The 22531-nt window shown below is 35.8% G+C and overlaps 1 protein-coding gene across 3 annotated transcripts; it reads right to left on the reverse strand.

The window, feature by feature from the left end:
* Positions 1-16812: 16812 nt before the first annotated feature.
* On the reverse strand, positions 16813-21755 carry LOC131076266 (putative serine/threonine-protein kinase). Of its 3 annotated transcripts, XM_058013354.2 has the most exons (8): positions 21191-21755; positions 20664-21104; positions 20212-20348; positions 19922-20043; positions 19348-19558; positions 19006-19240; positions 17743-17893; positions 16813-17618 (listed from the first exon to the last, which is right to left on the reverse strand). In XM_058013354.2, exons 3-8 carry the CDS (start codon positions 20273-20275, stop codon positions 17262-17264), a joined length of 1140 nt encoding a protein of 379 aa, XP_057869337.1. In that variant the 5' UTR covers positions 20276-20348; positions 20664-21104; positions 21191-21755; the 3' UTR covers positions 16813-17261. The 3 variants fall into 3 exon arrangements, with proteins under 3 accessions (XP_057869337.1, XP_057869336.1, XP_057869338.1); XM_058013353.2 differs by having other exon boundaries at positions 20664-21755; XM_058013355.2 differs by having other exon boundaries at positions 19922-20040; positions 20664-21754.
* Between the last annotated feature and the right edge of the window lie 776 nt (positions 21756-22531).

Genomic DNA, 22531 nt, shown 5'->3' on the forward strand with positions numbered 1-22531 from the left:
GAGGTTCGATACTTACAAAGAGAAAGACCTAGACCTGCACAAGAAATTCACTGAGCCTACAAGGAAGAGGAAGGTCAGAAAAGAGGTTGAAGAGCTTGCAGAACAAATGGGAATTAAAAAAGAAGTTGTTCAAAGAGCTAGGGAGAAAAATATACTGAAGGAGGAGGACATGGTAAAGCCCAAAAAGACAAAACCGATCTCCTCTCCTCCCAAGACAACCAAGCCAAGGCAAGTCCAATCTGCACCTACCGTCAATGCTCAAAAGCCTATCACTCCACCCAAGCCACAAGCTAAGTCAACTGGTGGAGTAGAGAAGAGGAAGAAGGAGAAGCCACAAAGAGAATATGTTGCAGCCACTACTAAGGATGTAGAAACAGAATGTGATGAAGCAGTGAAAGAGGTGAATAAGATAGCTACCTATGCTACGGTAGTGAGGAAGCCTCAATCTGATGGAGCCCAACCAGCCAAGAAGCCAAGGATAGAAGTTGAGCCATTTGGTAGAGCCAGAGCAAGCAAGAAACAAAAATATGAACTGGATGAAGCTCTAAAGTTTGACAAAGTTGAAGGTACATATGGTGTTGTCCCCCCAATGACATTAAGTGAAATAGTTGATCAAGTGTTGAAAGAAGGTAATCTGAAGAACATGCATGTATATTATGAGAATTTTGATGATAATGATAAGAGAGATTTAGAAGAAGTTAAATGGTATATGAATGTTTATAGTAAAGAATTAATAAAATTATCTTCTATGATACCCAAGAGCCTATATGATATTTTGGATGCTAGGAGACATACAACCAGCTTGGAAAATGAAAGAATAAAGAAATATGTATTAGTCAACTTGTCTTTTGTGATTTCCAAAGCTGAAGTTGATATATTATTAAAGATTGCTAAGGATATATTCAAAAGAAATAAGAGAGTCAATAAGATCATGCTCGGTAAAATAGATGAAGTAACTAAAGAGACTGAAGCAATTTTGAGACAATTTTTGAAAGAGCACAGGTATGATGTAAATCCGGCTAAGGATGACACTCAATCAGAAGAGTAGTCACAAGATACATCCATTTCAGAAGTGCATGTAGTCATTCCTGATATGTAGGAAGATCAATCAACTAAGAAAGCCATTCCAGTAGAGCAAACCAATGTGCATACAACAATTGATGATGTTGATCAGAAGGTTGATAACTCTAGTAAAGTTGAACAAGATCCTCCAGTGATAGAGGATAATTCAGTGAAGGTAGCTGAGGAGATTGGAAAAGTGGATGAAGAAAAGGGAAAGGTTGATGCGGAGAAGGGTGAAGATGGTGCTAGTGCAGAGGTGACAAAGAAGGATGATCAGGCTCCGGTGACAGTGGCAAGAGACATTGTAGTAGATAAAGGAAAGCAATTTGCCATTGATTCGGATGATTTTTCTCAAGGACCTATTGATCTCAGTTCTCTATCTCCTATTCAAGTATTGAAGCTTGCAACTCTTGCACAAGAAAAAGCAAGTGAGGACTTACTCAAGTCCCACACTACAGACAAAGAGTTGATAACATTGGCGACAGATGTATTGGAGAAAATTTTGCCATCATTTAAACCAGATATAACTGATACTCCCTCCAGTAAGCTTAGAAGTATGTTGAATGTTGTAAAATCTCATTTTGTGTCTTTGGAGAAGGCAGCAGATGCTAGAGTTTTGACTCAGTTCAATGTTATGAGACCAAAAACATTTTTGAAGATGATTGGGGGAGATAGGGTAAGCTTGTTAACTGTTATGAAGAGATACAAGATGCATTAGATGAAGGCGGCCAAATATACAAGTCATGTCTAATTTTGCCTAATTTTACCATAGACATTGACAAGAAAATAAGAGAGTATGAAAGCTAGTTAGATAGCATATCTCAATCATATGCACCTCAATCAGTTCCGGCTAGGAATTTTGAAGGTCAAGTTATGAGTATATTGGATAAGATTAAGAGTTTAAATCAAGAGAAAGATAAAATTTTGGGCTGAGTGAGAGAAGTAAGAAGCCTTATCACCCTCTGGATATACTCACTGATCAGTGGTATGTAAGATGCAAAGGATTCTCTAAACAAGAGTGTTCTGGTAGAAGAGGAGTAGAGATGCACACATATATTTTCAGTGGGATGATCAGTATTTTGGAGAGTTTGAAGAAGGGTTGGGATAACCACTTATTAAATCTAAAGACAATTTTTGCTGATATCGTCAAATTTTTGTAACTCACTGTATATATCCTTGTATATAAATTTCGGTGGATTCCTATCTTTGTCATTGTTGTCAAAGGGGGAGAGAGCGAAGTGAAAAATGGTGCAAATCCTCAGGGGGAGCTTATTGAGCTTGTCGAGTCTTGTTGAGTTTTTGGAGATTCTTGAAGTTTTGAAGGTTTTTAGTCTTGAGTGTACAGTTCATTTTTCACAGTGTTGCCATCAATGCTAAAGGGGGAGATTGTTGGCAAGAGACACAGTTCCGGTAAGATTGATGCATGAGAAATGCCTAGGATTTGTCATTGATGCCAACTCAGTTTAGAAATCATATCCGGTATGTGTAGATTTGACTTATCGGAGGTGCATTATTCATGAGGCATAAGTCTGGAAGGTGGAATACAATAACTGACAGAGTATGAGTTCAATGTGTAGATCTTGATTTTGGTTGCGGTATTAGAGGTAGATGATTTGAGGTTCGTAGAATATTATTCTTTAATCTTGATATCCAGTGTTGATTCATGAGTGAGATTGAAGGTCTAGTACCGAGTAATTCAGGTTGAACAGAGCTATTTTGGTGTAACGTGTGATCCAGAATCTTTGGGATGATTTTGGTGATTGGTTTTGAGTTCAAGGAGATTGGGCCGACATATATAAATCTTTTTATCTTCTTGTTTAGGTCCGCATATAGATTTGTGGACAAATTTTTGGAAGCCGACATGAGAATTGATTTGTTTTATTGGTGCAGATATATAAGATTGATTTGGTAGAGCATATGAGTGTGAGAAGTTTGGATGAGCGAATGTGCAAATTTTGGTGAATGTGATTGAAGATTTTGGTGCTCTAGTACATGATAGAGCAGGAAAACAGAGCAGAGAGACAGAACAGTTGCAGAAGTGAAATTGAGCCTAATCGGAACTGCTATTTAGCATTAGTATATGTTATTCTTCAGTTCATTCATTATTGTAATCATTTGTAGGATAGTGAGTCCTCCAGGTTGTAGCCCTTTTATGTATTTGAGCAGTGAGCTCTAGGCAGTGAGCTTGAATGCAAGTGCATTCCTCTTTTTGTAATATTATCATACTCCCGATCAAAGTATTATAATATTGTTGGTTCAAATACCACCATGGTTTTTCCCTTTCTGGGTTTCCATGTAAAAATCTTGGTGTCATGGTTTTGTGGTTGATTGGTTTATGTTTCTACACTTTACTTTCATTCTTATGCATCTGGTGGTTAAAGAATCAGTTTAATAAGTTTGTAAATAGCATAACACTAATTCACACCCCACCCCCTCTTAGTGCTCATTGATTCCAACAAATTCTACCTCTAATCACTCTATCTTCAATTTTTGCAAAGTTCTAATACAAGTTTAGGATAAACCTAGATCATTAGAATACATAAATTGATATACCCAAAGTTGGAACTATGAAAACAATGAATTCTCATGTAAAATATCTCTTATAGTGGCTCTAAATTATTCTCTCCTATGTAGAAAAATGTCATCCTCTCCTAGAATTGAAAAAATATTTTTTCCAATAAACCCATGACAGGGACATTTTTGCAGTCATCAAAAAGTTACATCACTTCATCATGCCCTAGTTGCACCTCATCATTTACGTAGCCAACACATGCTCATTTTAAATCAGATTTGACTATGAAGAGGAATGAGAATAATTTCTTTCTACTTGCCAAATACCTTCATTGAAAAGCCAATTGGGTGGAGTGCAAGAAAACAAGAAAATCACCCATGAAAATCTACAAAAATCACACTTGGGAAGGGAATCTATTAGGAAAGTGATCTGTGAAACATAATACATCATGGGCACTAAAATTTTACCCTTAATCCATACCAAAACACATTAAATACCTACACAAAATAACGCATAGCTCCAAATCAAGTGGTTGTTATAGTTGTTGAGCATTAATGACATCACAAGGCAAGTAGATGGGAAAAAATAGTGTCCTTTCAAGCATATAGTAACTTGTCGATGGGTTTTTTATGGTATATCAACATCTTTGGCATCATTTATGCTTCCTTGTTACCCTTTAAAAGTTGTTGTCGGCACATAGAGGGGTAGTGAGAACCAACTGACACTTGGAACATTTACATGAATTGATCAATGGTTTCAAGTGTTCTTAGAACACCCAAATATCTAATCTCTTTATCTTCTAACACCATTCCTCCTAAATTTATTCTTGCCCATTCATTTCCCTTTTATTTGCATGTTTTCCTTTTTCCTTTTCACCTTTGATATTTGCAAACCCTACTATGTGGATCTTCCCTCAGGTGCCACTTGGTCACTCATGTGTGTGTGGCCTTAATTGGTAGTCAAATGCATCCCACGAGGCTTAATTGGTGATTTGAGGTCAATGAGGAACAAGTTGAGGCTTGAAGCCCACATTGAAATTGGTCAATGATTTTAAATATTTCTAGAACACCTAGAACCTCTGACACAACATTTGTGGCCTTAAACTCTTTTTACCTCTTTTCTTTCCCTAGTTGATGATTAACATCAAGTAAGGAACTGGGACTTGATTGGTAATTTCAATGGTTCTAGGAACTTCTATTATCGTTGATGATGGTTCTTGGAACCAACAAAAGATCTAACAAACTATAACTTGAATAATTTTTCTCCAAACTTCATCAAATTGAAAAATATTGGCACCCATTTAGGTCTTCTATAAAATGGTCTCCAAAAAATGCATGTACCATTATTAATTTTTCCTTGTTCATGCTTTCCACACTAATAGGAACTTTAAATTAACTTTTCCTTGTCAAGAGTTTTAACATTACTAGGAACCACTAGGCAAGCTCTTTACTTATCATTTTAACTGTTGGTATTGAATGTGGTTCCATGAACCTTAGAGATCATTGAAAAATGAATTTGTGCCTCTTGAAAGTGTCAATTGACTTCATAGAGAATCGATCATGACTTCAACTAAGAATTTGAATTTTTAGAGGTTCTTAGGGTTTCTAAAACCTCTAACAATCTCCTAGTTGAATACAAACCTTTGACTCATTAATTTCATCAAGGTTTGCCTAACTTCTGAACTTTAGATAGTAACACCCACTTGGCCATTCTTAAAGATATGAACTAGGGAACCTTATCCCTCATGCAAATATCCAGCCTTTTGACTTAAGTCTAGATTTATAATAATTTCAAGAGACAAAGTGGGGTAAAGCAAGGATTGGAGTTCAAGATGAGCACACATCACATATTGAGATGGCATCAAGGGAAGAAAACTTTTAAAATTTCATCAAACACGAGATAGTTAATTTTGTAAAAGTTTGGTAAGGTATTGACGATCAAGCCAACGAAAATCCCAATGCTCCAAAAAGGTAAGAAAAAATGAAGATCACTAAAACAATGTCATGTCATAAACTTGAACAACAACAGTGATTTTGACAAATGGGTTGATGGTCAAAATGGTATAAGGGAAAAAGGTGTCTTGAAAAATTATATAAAATTAAGGGTGGTAATAGTGGTAAATTAAAGAAAGGTGTGTTAAAAAATTATATGAAAAATTGGTGAATCATAACTTGGTGTGCATTAATTTTCATGGCAAATCATGCCTATTTGGGGAAAAAATATTTCTATGACTTGAATTTGCATACATTTACCAATATTTTTTTTCAGTGAATTATAGACATATTCATAATAAAATAAAATAAATTTTATTTGGTAAATTGTTGATTGAATTGATGAATTAATAAGTCTGGTTCAAAAAGACTACATATATTATGATACAAAAATAGAAAGGTTAATGTATATAGTGAATTATCTAATCGAATGAGGAACATGTGTACATTGTTTGATTAATAGTGATTGATGTTTCTTGTTCTATAAGTTAAGATATAATTTGTATCCACAAACCTTTGGGTAAATAAGTTTTAGAATTAACCAACAACTTTCAATTGGGAAACGATCAATATTTTAGTAGTGTGATAGATGGTGGGACCACATGTCTTTTCCTTACACATTTATGACATAATTTAATATTGTTGAACTCAATGAGTATTTTTAATACATTTATGCAAGTATATAAATATTTTATTACTTAATTTATATTTAGAGAAAATTTTGACACACCCACATTTGAGGATAAAGCTTTAAAATGCACCTAGCGAAGAGACAGGTGTCAATAGTCAATGACATATCCAATGATGTGGATTCCATGGAGCATTAATGTATTTACAAAAATGGTATACCCTTGTAATTCGACACTATGTTTTGTCCACATTTATGTCCATTCCCTTACTATTTTTTTAAGCTCATTTTTTATGGTATGATGAAAGAATAAGTATCCAGTAGATTACTGAGAGGGGGGTGAATCAGTAAACTAAAAAACTGATACAAACTTCCCAATCTGAAATTCAAACTCACAAAGTAAACTTTCACTATCAAGATCAATACTCATAAGAATACTCAACATCAACTGGTTAACTGTTATAACAACTTAACAGTAAACAACTTCAATCTTGTAAACATCAAAATGCTTAATCATATATCAACACACTTCATCTCTCAATTCTTCCAGTCATCATGCCTTATCAGAATAGTTAAGTAGTCAATCAAATCAACAAATAAGATCATAACCACAAAAACATTCACCACTTGACACATGTTTATACGTGGAAAACCCAAATAGGTAAAAACCATGGTGAGATGAGACTCACAAGATAGCTATCTGAACTCTTTTGAAGTTCGCCCTGTTAGGAGCCAACCCTGTTAAAGCTTTTACAATAAGTCTTGTTAAGAACCGATCTTGTTAGGAATCACCTGGTTAAGGGATTTACAAAATGCCTTGATAAAAAGCAAATACCCTGTTAGGAGTAACCTCGTTAGAGGATTTGAGAATCCAAGCTAATGGACCACCTTGTTAGAGGATTTAAGAAGTAACCAAGCTTGTTAGAGCTTACCTAGTTAGGGGATTTCACTTATGTTGTAATTGTTAGAAAACAACAGGTTTTCTTGATTTGTCTGAATAGAACTACATTTGCTTGATCAAATCCTTTTAAGCTTCAATCTACCTTTACTCAAACTGTAGATCCATTCTCAAATTAGGCAACCACACACTCAACTAATTTCAGCCAACACTTTGCCAACAACTTTACAAACAACTCCATCGACCTTAAATACAAATCAATTAGGTCGGTAACACAACAAAAACCTAATTCTCTCATAAATATTACAAAAAAATCGCTTCAAGTGTGACCGTTGGATTTACATAGAAATCTATACACATTCTTCAAGAAAATTCCAACCACTCCATGATCACCGCTTCATCGAACTTGTAACTCATCATGCACTATGCATTAGATACAATCCACTTTGCTCATTCCCTAAATAATCAAACAAACGAACAAACACGCCAAAACAATCTGAACTAATCCTCATTCAATGATCACATGTGTCGCCATCATTACCGCTCATCATTAGATCTTAAACCAACAAACTTGATTGGTTAGGGTTTAACTAAAAAACAACTGGTAGGGTTTACTGATTACATTGCATAGAAAAGGTTAAACCTTATACATCGGTTTACCGGTTCAACTCACAAACTAACATACCGGTTTACAACATCTTCCTCAAAGCTCTTCCTACTAGTTACAAGACAATATCAATAACAACAACAATATCAGTAATATCATAAATACCATTACCGATTCAATTGACATCAATGACAACATAACATATCATTAATGGAATCTTCATGCAAATGCCAATAATTTTATCCCTTACATCATCCTTTCTCCTCAAAGTGTTTAGCCCTTCTTTCATGTGGTCATTTTTTCATGTCACCTTTGTGTTACCCTTATGTTTTATTATTTTTTTAGTTTCAATTATCTAAACACTAGCACATCATGTGGACGTTTGTGCATTACACTAGTATCTTGTGATAGTTTTTTATTTAATGGTCATTTTCGAGCATTTTTTCCACTTGTCACCTTCCTAGGTATGTGAAAATAGCTTGAGATGAATCTAAACAATGTATTGGCCTCTCTCTCTCTCTCTCTCTCTCTCTCTCTCTCTCTCTCTCTCTCTCTCTCTCTCTCTCTCTCTCTCCGATACCTTTGAGAAAGGGCACCAACCAAATTGTTGGCGCCCATATGAGAATATATTAGATGTCAGACAATATCTGATATCTAATACCTTTTATTATTAATATATTAATAATATATATTACTAATATAATATATTTGTTAATATATTATAATATTAATATATAATATATGTTATATATTAATATTATAATATATAATATATTATAAATTATATTTATAGAAAAAAATAATAAAAATCAAATATTCGATAATATTGAATATTTGTTACCTCTAACAAAAATATGTAGCCTTGGTATTTGCCTCGGGATTGGTTTGGGGTTTGGCTAGGACATGCCAGACCTATAAAGTCAATAGAAAAAACGTGTTTAGGAGTTTTCCTTGCTTTTCCAGACTTCGCCCTAGTGGTTGATGACCTTTTTTTAAAGCCAAAATTGATGAAACGAAAAGGGATTTTTAAGGAGATTCTCAACTTTCCAATAATATGAATTTTGCCTTATTCTTTAATAAATAATTATTTTTTATTTTCTAATTGAATTCTGACTAAAGTTTTGATTGATATGCTGATTGAAAAACATATATAACTTTTGAAAATGGTATCACATTTTTTGAATCCAAAATTACATCACATTTTATGCTTTGCATACTATAGTATTAAAAAAAATGAATTTCATAAAGTTTTGACCAAGTTATGGTGGTCAAACATACGAGTTTTTATATTTTTAAAAAGTATTAAACAATTCATAATTAATTATTTATTTTTAAAAATTACAAAAAAACATGTGTCACATCGGGACATGAGTCTTCTACTTATATCTAAAATCTTATTAAAAAATATTATGATTTGATTGTGGTTAAGGTGGTCAGACAGACACTTGCTTCTTGTCTTTTTCCTGAAGTTTTAGTACTACTGCAAATTTCAAATTTTCATCAAATAGATTTAGTTTTTTTTTTTGAAAAAAAACTAGTAGCTTAGAAACTACATCGAATTTGCTACAGATTCTATTCTTACATATTTTTGAAATAATGTTGATAACTTATTCAAATTTTTACGTCAAGTTGTCTAACTCTATTTTTCTGAATTTTCATTGCCACTTAAGGGCTGTAATGTCCCTAATATAATTAAATAGTCCATTTAAATAATTTATTGTATGGCCCCGTACTTCATAATATATTTCAGGCCCCTTTAATTAATTAGTTAGTTATAAACTTTTTGGTGTCGGCCCATTTGTAACCCTTCGGGAAACTTCCTGGAGCCCATATATATGGCTGAGTTAGTCATTGTTGTAGGTATGCGAATTTTGATATTTTGTTCTCTCCTGTGCGAATTCCTGTTGGAGTTCTGGTATCTGCCATTTCAGAGGTGAAAGACCCTCCCTATTTGGTATTTGCAATTTCGGTGAGATTCACCCCTCACCCTATTCTGTTTATTTGTACTCGTTCCAGATTTGGCAAATCTTGAATCTCATCATTGTTTATCACTCCAGCTGCATATTTGTTAATCCGATACATTCAGAATTTATTGCTTAAGGAAGATCAACCCTTCACCGCACATTCACTGGAGCACACCATACGCCTTACCTCCCACTGTACTCCATTCCTCCACCGTATGCCTTACCTCCCACCGTACGCCTATCGTACGCCTTACCTCCCACCGTATGCCTTACCTCCCACCGTACGCCATTCCTCCACCGTACGCCATTCCTCCACCGTACGCCATTCCTCCACCGTACGCCTTACCTCCCACCATACGCCATACCTCCACCATACGCCTTACCCCCACCGTACGCCATTCCTCCATCGTACCCCTTACCTCCCACCGTATGCACATCGTACGCCTTACCTCCACCATATGCCCTCACCTTCACCGTACGGTCACACCCACACGCTCTCAATATTGTCGTACATTAGCAAGGGAACATTACAGTGGTATCAGAGCTTGTGATCTTGCCAGCTTGTCGTATAGTGGATGCAAGTGTACACTCGAAGGAGGTACCGTTCGGCTGATCGAATGGGGGAACCACAAGATCTTGCAAGAGAAGTCATGGTACTATTAAGGGAGCTAACCAAAAGACAAGCTCGACTCAATGACACCATAATCAGAGGGGAGCAACGACAACAAATCATGGAGGAATCCTTACGACAATTAGCCTTGGGAAAAATGAATGGAGAACAAAATGGGTAGGGTGACGATTCAGTCACAAGAAGATCAAACGTCCAACACTCATATTCATGGGTGCTGATGCCGACTTTTCCTCAGAAATTAGAAGCACCCTGCGGGGAGAAAGAACCCACCTTCCAGGAGATTCAAGCATAGTTGAACCAAGATTGGAGGGATGCAAATCTTGAGGGGGACATATCCTTCAAGGATTATGTTGAGCTTCGGATGAAATACTCGAGTGGCAGAAGTCGAGGCTATTATGGACACTATAACAATGACATCAAGCGGAAGTTTGGCAAGATCAACCTGTCATCCTTTGGTGGGACCGAAGCAACCTCGGCATGAACCTGGGTTCAAAAAGCAGATACCTACTTCCAACTCAACCCGATGCCTGTAGATGAAGCTATTAATTTTGCAACACTCCACCTGGAAGGGGTCGTGCATGAATGGTGGCATCATGGAATGGTCACTCTCGGCCATGACCAAATAAACTCCTATGCAGAGTTCACCGAAAAGTTCATAGATCGATTTGATGGGGAGGATCGAGAACTCAATTTCAAGGAGTTGGCGCAACTAAAGCAGTTGGAGCCTGTGGACAATTACATCACAGAATTCCAGAGACTATCTATGTTGGTAACAAACATCTCAGAGCGGAGATCGGTGGTCTTGTTCATGGACGGGTTGATGGAACCACTGAAAGGTTGGGTGAAAGGGTTCAATCCCAACACACTCTCTGAAGCGATTAAGAAGGTGCGTGACATGGCAATGTCATCTTCTTCCTCCGAGAGTTACTCGCATGACAAACCACCCCTAGCCCTGAGGAAGCCATCATTAGATGAAGCCACAAGGCGGGAACTTAGGAGAAGGAAACTCTGCTTTACGTGCAAGGAGTCGTGGGGACTAGGACACCGATGCTTAGCCATTAAAGTGGTGTCCGACAGTGAAGAAGAGAATGAGGAAGATGGTCAACAAAGCACGAGGGAGGCTAAAGAAAACAAAGATCGTGTAGAGAGAATCTCCACACTAGTCCATAGGGGAAGTACCATTGCTGCCCTGACCAGCACTACTGAGTGCAATGTGTTTCGGGTTCATGGCACACTCCAAGGGCAACGGGTCATAGTCATGTTGGATAGTGGGGCCACTCTCAACTCTATCAACTCATCACTCGTCACCAAGAGGGGTTTGCATACATAGGAGCATGAGGGGTTCGAAGTCAAGGTAGCGGGAGGAAATCTATTGTCATGTACTCATCTGGTTCCACATCTCAGCATCACCATGGGAAACTACACAGTGACAGATGATTTCTTCGTGACTGATTTGGATGATACAGATGCCATCTTAGGCATTCAATGGATGGAAACCCTCGACCAATACACACAAAGCTTCAAGAGGATGGAATTCTCATTCGAAGTGGATGGCAAGAAGGTGGTACTAAGGGGAATGTCCAATGGCCGCATGAGGGAAATTTCAGCAAGACGGATGGAGACAATCTTCAGACATGATGACATCATCTGGGAGAGTGAATAGATCGAGGAGCATCGGAGTTTGCAATTGCTTGAGGGCAAGCAATTTTTGGGATGGGAGGACTGTAATGTCCCTGATATAATTAAATAGTCCATTTAAATAATTTATTGTATGGCCCTGTACTTCATAATATATTTGGGCCCCTTTAATTAATTAGTTAGTTATAAACTTTTTGGTGTCGGCCCGTTTGTAACCCTTCGGGAAACTTCCTGGAGCCCATATATATGGCCGAGTTAGTCATTGTTGTAGGTATGCGAATTTTGATATTTTGTTCTCTCCTGTGCGAATTCCTGTTGGAGTTCTGGTATCCACCATTTCGGAGGTGAAAGACCCTCCCTATTTGGTATTTACAGTTTCGGTGAGATTCACCCCTCACCCTATTCTGTTTATTTGTACTCGTCATGGACTTGGCAAATCTTGAATCTCATCATTGTTCATCACTCCAGTTGCATATTTGTTAATTCGATACATTTAGAATTTATTGCTTAAGGAAGATCAACCCTTCACCGCACATTCACTAGAGCACACCATATGCCTTACCTCCCACCATACGCCATTCCTCCACCGTACGCCCATCGTACGCCTTACCTCCCACCATACGCCATTCCTCCACCGTACGCCCATCGTACGCCTTACCTCCCACCATACGCCATTCCTCCACCGTACGCTTTACCTCCCACCGTATGCCATTCCTCCACCGTACGCCTTACCTCCCACCGTATGCCATACCTCCACCGTACGCCTTACCCCCACCGTACGCCATTCCTCCACTATACACCCATCGTATGCCTTACCTCCCACCGTACGCACATCGTACGCCTTACCTCCATCGTACGCCTTACCTCCATCGTACGCCTGCACCTTCACCGTATGATCACACCCACACGCTCTCAATATTGTCATACATTAGCAAGGGAACATTACAAGGGCCTCTTTGGCCCACCATGATCTTGCTCATACCCAATAACTTCCTCAAATCTACTCCAATTGACCTTAAATATAGAATAGAATAGTTTCAATATGTCTTGATCATCCTTCTTGAAATTAAAATAAATAAATTATGTTTTAGTCTTGAGGTGAATTTAGTGGAAACCCTAATTTCATAATGACTCCACATATACTCCAAATGATCTCAAATCTACAACAAATGATCTTAAATCTAGATTTCAATAGATTTGATATGAACTTGAAAAGCATTTTAAATTTAAGAAAAAAAATTAGTAATTTGAGAGAGATGGGTGCTTCCTAATTTGAACTCTGGAGTTCAAAAATTTGACTTGACTCTTATCCTTTGAGTGCCAAGATTATGCTTTGATACTGCTTGTAATGAAACAACTTGCATAACATAAGAATATAATAGGAAATATGCAACAAGCAGTTGAGAAAATAAGCTACTTTGAGGGGCAAACCTCTAAAGTCTCCAAGAAGAACACTATTCATAATCAAATGATAATAAACTAATCACTAGATCCTATATATACCTAATTATTCTTGGTTGTTGACCAAGTTGACTTAGATACATAAATATAACACCTAGAATGACTTAATTTTTTAAGACTACAATAATGATCGTATAACTCAATTAAGAGTTGAGGTAACTGTAAGTTTATAACTCATCAAACCTTATGCATATTATAGGATTAAGTGCATAATAGTTGAGCTATAGCTTCATCAATTTGTCTCATAACCATCGTAAGAGTATAGTTCCCAAGAGCTATAGACTCCTAATCTATCTAGACAACAATCCAATGTTGGGCTTTATCTACATTAGATTCTTTCTTATCTTCAAAAGATAGGTTTTTGATATATGAATTTTTCATCACCTTCAACATCTGGAGAAAAGAAAACATAAACAAAAATTAATGCTTCCCATGCTAAGTACCATATTTGAGTGAACAGCTAGCTTGAGATGATTAGATTCCTCGAACCTCTAACGTTTGCCAATCTTGACCCTGATACTCTTTATTTGCTTGATGTAACATATTAATCTCTAAAAACCTTGAAATCCTAATAAGACATAGCATAGACAACTTTTTAAAATACAAGCATTATATAAATATACATGCTCATGATTAATACCAAAAATAGATTAGATAAAATATCAGATTCTAGTAATATTAAATTCAATTAAAATATCTTCCATATTTCTCTTAAAAAACCAAAAATGACTCCAACATTACAAACATCAACTCCAAAATAATTTTAAAAATTCCTTATATCTTCCCACCAACATTCCTAACAACTCCTTTGATAATATAGTTGTTAAAAAGAATAGCCATCAATCAAGAAAATAGACTAGGAGGTATCCAAATACATAAAAGATTAGAGCGGAGTCTATGGAATGAAACCTTATCCACATTATTCTCTTTACCAGTATATATACCTTCCAATACATTCATTGACAATGCACATATATTATAGGGAGAATATATTCTCTATCACCACCACCGCTTACCTAATACTACCAACTCTCAAATACACTCAAACAAATCACAAATTACCAACCTTTTGCAGTCGCTTTCATCTCAAGCCGTTCTACAACTTAAGGTTGCCTTTCATTTGATTAATTACATTGCCTCAATTTTTATTTTTAGTGAAATTAATACTAAAAATTTGAATCAAAACTAAAAAATAAAAAATAAAATAACTCGTGTCCAAGGCTGAATTATGGTTTTGGCATTGGAGGAAAGCTCTTTCTATAGTGGAAGTTCGCTCCATGCTCTATAAAAACATATTTAATATGTGAGGGTGGGTATTTAATTTGTAGCGTTCTTGAGATGCCTCTAAGAAATCCTAATTTTGGGTCCTACCTAGTCCATAGTTTGAACATTATGAAATAAGCAACTGCTTCTCCCAATTTTCCACCCCAAGTGACCAGACTGCTGGCTTGGACAGGGAATTCATCTTTCAAAAACAAACTTTGTACTGCATCCCAGTAGGAATAAGACATTGTAATTACTATTGTCTTGGATTTTACTCATGTATATCGTGTAATATCAGGATTCAGAACAATCATGGTTCTCAGTTTGCTAGTTCTAGAAGATGTATCCATGCATTGGTGTCTCAATACCCATTTGTTCCCAGGGAGCAGCACTACAAGAGCCTAGAGTGTTTTGACCAATTACCATCAGTGTTAAGACAGGTTGAAGCATCCAAGAAAAGGGTATGTTCTACATGGACAGAAAATGCCACAACCAAAGCTCAAAATGTAGAATGATTAAGGGTATCAAGTATAGTCATGGGCTTTAGAAGTTGAATTTTAAAGAGAAAATCATTGTCATAATGAACTAACGCACCCATGCCTTCACAGATGAAAAGAATGTTTCTGTTTTTAATAGAAGTAGTCTACTCAAGTCAACCAAGCAATGGAATGGGGACTTGAGGCAGGGCTGCAATGTCTTAGGGGTTTTATATGAAACATTTAGCAGCATGTTTCTCCCCAAATAGTAATTATCTTTGGATCTCTAGCTTTAGGAATGAACTTGATTGATTGAGAAGTTCACTAATTTGAAAGCTTTTTTAATAAACATAAAGCCAATCAGATTCCACAACGTCCCAAGTAGTCCCGTAAATGTCAACGAGGAAAACTCATAAGATTCCTCGAGCTTTTTCATTACCCATATGGGTCTACGCATAGTTTGTGAACTATGTGAGTACACTCTGAATTGCCGAGTAAAATATGGGTAAAAATGCTTGTGCGGGTAAAACGCGTTTTTTAACACATTTTTTTACTATAAAACCATGTATTTTCTCTTTTGAGATGTCAATTTATAATATAATAGACTTTGTAATTTAATTTTGCAAACTAAAAATATGGTTTTTTAAGAAATTATAATTTTTCGTACTTCCTAAGTTGCCAAGTTTTTGCCAAGTTCTTGCTTGAGTATTTATCGAATTTTTGCCAAGTCAAAAATTTTGGACTTGACAAGTACTCTCCAAGTCCGAATCTGCGAACTATGGGTCTATGCATAGTGATTCTCATCAAGAATGTGTTTGGTTACAATCTAAACAGTGTGCTTCTCTGAATTTGCAAGGAGCAACTTCAAGGTGAGTTTGCATGGATATCAAGTGCACTTGTGATTAAGTTCTTGGCCCTGCTTGTGATGCTTCACAAACTCATGGGAAATTTCAGGGGAGGAAATGAGTCGCAAGTGAGTAATCTTAATGGATTTGATCCACTTAACTGGATGATTAGCTTGAATTTTTTTGAAAAACTCTTTGCTAATGCTTGATTGCCAATACCTAGCCTAAAAAAACTTGCTCTCTATTTGAGAACCTTGAGATGTGTTAGCCCATGCCGCCTTAATGAGATGCCTAAAAGAAACTCATTTGTCAAGTTGGGAGGACAATCAGGAGAAATCCTTAGCAATCACTTTCTTTGAATATTTCTGCATCTTTGCAAGTTGTTTGCCCCTTCTCTAAAAGGTGGAGGTGTGAGAAATTACTTTGAGGCTGAGTGATTGGACCTCCTCTGATTAGACAAAGAGCATCCGCATGCTGAAGACACATGGTACTAAGAAAAAAAGAGCTTTAGATGAATTCGGGAGAAACAAGACCCAACAAGTGCTGAAACAAATCAGCTGGCTGCTGGTCTTAAGGGAGTTTTAAAGACGAATTGAACAACGTTTTCAAAACCTATGTCAAAGGCAAATGAAGTCCAATCTGAGAGAAAAGCTCTATCCAGAAGTTTTATAACTTCATCCTTATGTTAATGGAGAATCAACCACACTCTAGCACAGTTCTAGTACTTCTTTCTGGTGGAGAATGAATTAGAATATTAACACATTTTAGAAAACAAAGTCCATTAAGAATTCAAAAAGAAAACATCCAAACAGACTATTGCTAATTTTGTTCCCGAGTGCAATATTGATTAATTTAAATTAATGTTAGCAGCTTCCTTCAACAAGATCTTAACTATGTTATATTTCCCTCTTCAGTTCCCTGCACAGTCGGCAAATATCTATGGTTTGGATTGTCCAATTATGTTGCTTGGACAGTACAAGTAATCATGATAGGTACTGTACATTACAGCAAATCTAGCTATAAAAAATGGAAGATTATGGTTACAATATGAATATACTAATTACAGCCTGCCTTGGCAGATACCTAAGACTACGAAAATATTTGGAAGATTTTACATTATCATTGGTTGAAGGAATTAATTCCATTTCCACATCTGTAAATCTGTGTCTGAATGTGAGTTGTAACTAGTGACTGATTGTCACAACTACAAGAATCAGCTTTGGATGCCAAAGTTATAAACAGTAGTTGTTCGCTTGCTTTTTACCACTTCCTCTTTTTGAATCCTTTATTTCAACATAAGACCGTGATGGAGGAGTTCCTGACCTCCACATTTTTGACAGGTGAATGAAGAACCATAAGAGTTGTAGTAAGAGTTAGTGGTCCGAAAGTCCTTTGTACTTGATGAACGTAGTGAAACTCCACCTAGAGAATCTTCAAAACTTTTTCTGCACACATCCTCAATAGAAGCCTCCCCTAATAGCATCGAAAGTGCCAGGCTCATTGATGGCCGGGCAGAACTCATTCCTTGAGTGCACAGAAGGGCCACTTGAATAACCCTTAAAACCTCTTCTACACAATAATTATCTCCCAATTTTGGATCCACAAGATCCAAAAGTTTGCCTTCACTAAGCAATTCAAATGCCTGCATTGCATAAATTTCATGTCAGCAATTTGTCACAAACCAGTTCATAGAGGTGTACAAAAAACAAAATTCGTCTTAGAAAAAGAACCTCATACTCCAAAAATATAGTAGAAAAATACCATACCCAGTCCAAGATATATAGTGTACTGATGGGTAGTGTAGGATCCATGTTGGACTTGCCACTCACAACTTCCAATGCAACTATCCCAAAGCTAAAAATGTCTGCCTTTTCTGTGAGATGACCTCGCATAGCATATTCAGGAGCTACATAGCCACTATAAAATAGAAAATTGCTGATCAGAATGGTGCTTCTTAATTTTACTCAAACGACAAATCAAACGAAAATATTTTGTTGTTTTCAAATACAACAAATGCACATCAGATGTACCTAAAATTATTATATAACAAAATACTGATATATTGTTACTACAAAATTTCTTCACATTTAACGCAGTATGTTGATGGATAAAGAATTTTAGGATAGTTTTAGATTTTCTCTAGTACATTAAGATGCAAGGATGTTTATTCTCTCTGCTCATGTCTATTAATAAAAATATACTGCACAATATGCATGAAGATTCACGCTTCAGTTCTCTTCTCATGGTCTGTATCAATTTGTGAATTGGGATCAAAACAATGAGATGCGAGACCTTCAACTAAATATTGACCTAAAGATTCATGAAGGTCAAGATGTCGTCAATGATGTCAAGTTTCCACAAAAAGACCATTCTGCTGAAAACCATTGAACCAATCTTTGATAATTTGGTCTTTACTCTTGGAAGCATGTCATCCCAGACATATCATTCAACGTTAGCAACTCTCCTTGAATAGAAGAGGATAAACATTAAGAAGTGTTGATATGCAGATGGTATCCAATGACAGTTTTTATATGAAAAAATAAAACCTATAGAATTTAGAAACCTGCCACATGGGTTACACCAAAAGCTCCTTATATTTATTAATATGGACTGTGAAGACTTATTGCTTCTAAAAGCAACAGAAATTCAAGCAGAAATAAAAAACTCAAGGAAAATGCTTCTAATGTGGAAAGAGAAACACAGAGAACTGAAATAAGGATTACATTGCATACCCATTAAAAGAAGAATGATAAATCTGAAAGTGAGAGGCAATAATTGTTGGTTGTGAGGAATATACAGAATGGAAGGAACAAGACACTGATAGAAAAACTTAACAGAAAAAGAGTCATTGGAGGCATCTAAATGCAAGGAATTTATGCGTACGCAAATTAGCAACTGTCGATAAGCAATATACTAAATATTTTTAATGATCTTCCTTCCATGTTCACAAATCAACAAAGAATGAAATGAGAATGATAACCCTTCAATGCAGCCTTTCAATTCAGTAGTGTCAAAGAAAACAAACTTACATAGTTCCAGCAATTCTTGTCGTAATGTGTGTCTGATCCTCTGGGAAAATTTTTGCCAAGCCAAAGTCTGCAATTTTTGGATTCAGATTTTTGTCCAGCAGAATATTGCTAGCTTTGATATCACGGTGTATAATTCGTGGCCAAGAACCCTCATGTAGATATGCTAAACCACGAGCTGCTCCAGTGATAATTTTCATTCTTGTGGGCCAGTCTAAATGAATAGCAGTCCTCTTATCTGTAAGAACCTAGAAACAGAGAGTTAGTGACCAGGAAGGATGTTGATTATAAATAAATTGCCATAATAGCAAACATAGCAAACATACACATGGGCAGTCCTCTTACCCAATAAAGTTTGAAATAGACTTCGGTTCTCAAGAAATTCATATACTAGTAGTCTCTCTTTCTCCTTCACGCACCACCCTTTTAATGCTACAAGGTTCTGATGCTGCACATGACTAATGAAAGCAATCTCAGTGGAAAATTCTTCTTGTCCTTGGAATGATTTGGGAGAGAGTTTCTTTACTGCCACTGTAGTGCCATCACGAAGTACCCCCTACATTGAACAGATACATGGAGAAACATGATTAAGACATCAAACAAATACTAGCAATAGCAGGTAACGAAATTGGTCTCATCAAACTACAGACTAGAAACAGAACTAACAAGTTTAGGAAAAATTCAGGAAAAAACAATTCTGAAAGCACAAAGAGTTTTTCTTTTGAACATAAGGTAGTAAGTTTTAACATCTAAGTTGCTCTATAGCTAGGCTAGACGGGCTTCTCCATGTAAAGGGCTGGTAGCTCCATGATAATCAAGATCAGGATTGATGGAGAAAAGAGACAATAAGCAGTAGTTTTAACTTGATTTCAAAGACAAAGAAGAGCAAGTGCAAAAATGAGATCCAGGTGTCAAGTACCTTGAACACTGCACCAAAACCCCCTTGTCCTAGTTTACAACTTGGATGAAAGTTCTTAGTAGCATCTTTTAGCACATGATATGGGTATCTTGTGACTTGCTTCTCAAGGCAACGGAATCCTGCTAGAATGCAAATTATGATAGTCAGATTAATGATAGGAAAACCCAAACTTGCATAGAAAATATTGAGATTGGTTATACAAGCATATTTAGAAATAACAAACATAAAGCTAGGTGATCTCTCCTGTAATCCTGAGGCCTAAAATTATATATTCGATAAGTGTTACTAACCTTCTCTGTCTTTACAGGATATAAAAACTATTCTCTTGCTTTTGATCCACATGAACACTCCCATGATGAAAATTTCAAATTTTTGACTGCCCCTAGAAAATAAATTAGGCTTGAAAGAGACTAAAGATTTTCAGAACCTGCACATTGAAGAAGGAATGATGCACTATAAGTATATTGTATCAGTCTGACATTTTTCACTTCTGAAGATGAGCTCAAACTATCATGATATATGGATATGCAATAGTAAACTCATGGTAACCTTGCTGCATATAAGTTACAACTACCATGTTATGGCTATGTAACAATTAACCAAAGATAACGAACAGGGAAAAAATAACATGTAAATACTAACAAGTCCATCCGATGCACTGAAAATTACAATCATTCTCAACTCAATCCAGAGAAAATCATAAGTAAATAATATGAAAAATCAAATGCACTTATCCACTCACTTGAACAACAGTGAATTCCTATGCACACAAGGACATTCATCCAGCTGCAAAGACCTAAACTTGTAGAACCGGTATCTGATCTCTGAAAGATAACTCAACTTAAATTTCTCGGGATACAAGCTTTGCTATATCAAAATTCATTTTCCACACGAAATTGTAACATTCTTGAAACCTCCTGAAATATGGTCTGAGGTTTCAACTGCATGAACTAGAACTGCTAGAAGAATATATGCTGTATCAACTCCCTACACAGACAATATCTGTCCTGCATCCATTGGTCGCTCACACTTCCTGCTTTTGTAGGAGAATGAGAAAGTTAAACATCTTTTTCGACTGGTAACAACCCCGCATTACCTTATGACCTCTTCTGACTATATTTAAAAATTCACAACCCAAAACAAAGGTTTGAACTTTTAAGCAGCTGTTTTTCTATGAAATTTCCTGTACACAAATAAAACCTTGTTGGTGATGAAAAGTAAAAGAAACAAATGTGTCCCTGTCAATAAGACAAACCCTACTGACATTACCCTGTCAACAAAGGCGTAGAATAAACAATATTTTCCGAGCTGCCTTTGACCATGATTCACCCATTACACCAAATCAATGATGTCATCATGAAAGAAGAAGAATCCGGGATACAATATTTTAACAGAAGATGACCTATTTGATTTGAAAATTGATCCCACGCCATATATTTTTTGTTAAAACTACAGTTGGTCCAGATCATTTTGTAAAACAGATTTGTTTAATACTTCTTACTCAAGATTTCTCGGAAAATTGATGAGGAATCTGAAACTCCGAAGAAAAACCTAACCAGACAAAGACAAGAATTGGATTGTAAACCTGATAAGTAACAAACCATCACTCCAAAGATGAAATTCCAAAAATTTCAAACTAACACGTGGTTTTAGAATACGATGAACTTCATCTTCTTTTGTCAAAGCCAAGAGAACGCCATGCTGACTCCACACAGCAGGGCAATTGACTCATTTTTCAAAGGTTTCTGAAGTAGGTAATCTTCTGCAATTTTTTAAATGCAATACCGGCTGCGGGATTGCAAGAGATGCTTATTCTTAATCTTCTGCTGAAGAATAGAAAAAAATGAATTAGTTAGAAAAAATAATTTAAACTAAAACGAAGGAGGATATTTTAGCTACCTGGCCCTTCAAATAGGTTTATTAAAATTATAATTATTATTATCTATAGCTTTCCTTGCAATCAATTACCAAATATATAAAATAAACTACTTTATTTGAAGATTAGGATGGCTTTGAACTATCGTAAGCCTATTAACATCAGAATCTCTTGTAATAAGAAATTTTTTTGTCATTTAGTTTTGTGATTATTTGGGTGGAATGTTTCAAATGCAAATAATATATTTAACCAGTGGTACATTTTATATTAGATTTAGTGTATAGTTATCTTTATTTTATTATTATTTATGTTTATTTTAGTGTTTATTTATTTTTAATTATATTTATTTGAGTATAATTGTCTCATGATTTGGAATAATTATTTATATTTAAAATTTATGTCAACATCATTTATGACCATTCTTGTTCAATTTTGATATGTGTGAGAATGAACCTAAATATTGAGTTATTCAATTTCAAATTTGTATGTTTGTTTTTTATTAATATTATAAGTCAACTTAATAGACATTTATATGACATAGTGTGTCATGGTATTTAAGGATAATTAATGTGTCAATAATACAGATGTTAGGACCATTCAAAAATATCAAGTAATTACAAAGAGAATTAGAAGACGACTTGATTTCTTAAGGACAAAGACTCATATCTACATCATCTACATATTGGGAAATGTTGTTTTCAATATTTCTTATCATTATTAATATAGCATGCCAA

The sequence above is a fragment of the Cryptomeria japonica genome, chromosome 4 (genome assembly GCF_030272615.1).
Source record: "Cryptomeria japonica chromosome 4, Sugi_1.0, whole genome shotgun sequence".
Taxonomy (NCBI): Eukaryota; Viridiplantae; Streptophyta; class Pinopsida; order Cupressales; family Cupressaceae; genus Cryptomeria; species Cryptomeria japonica.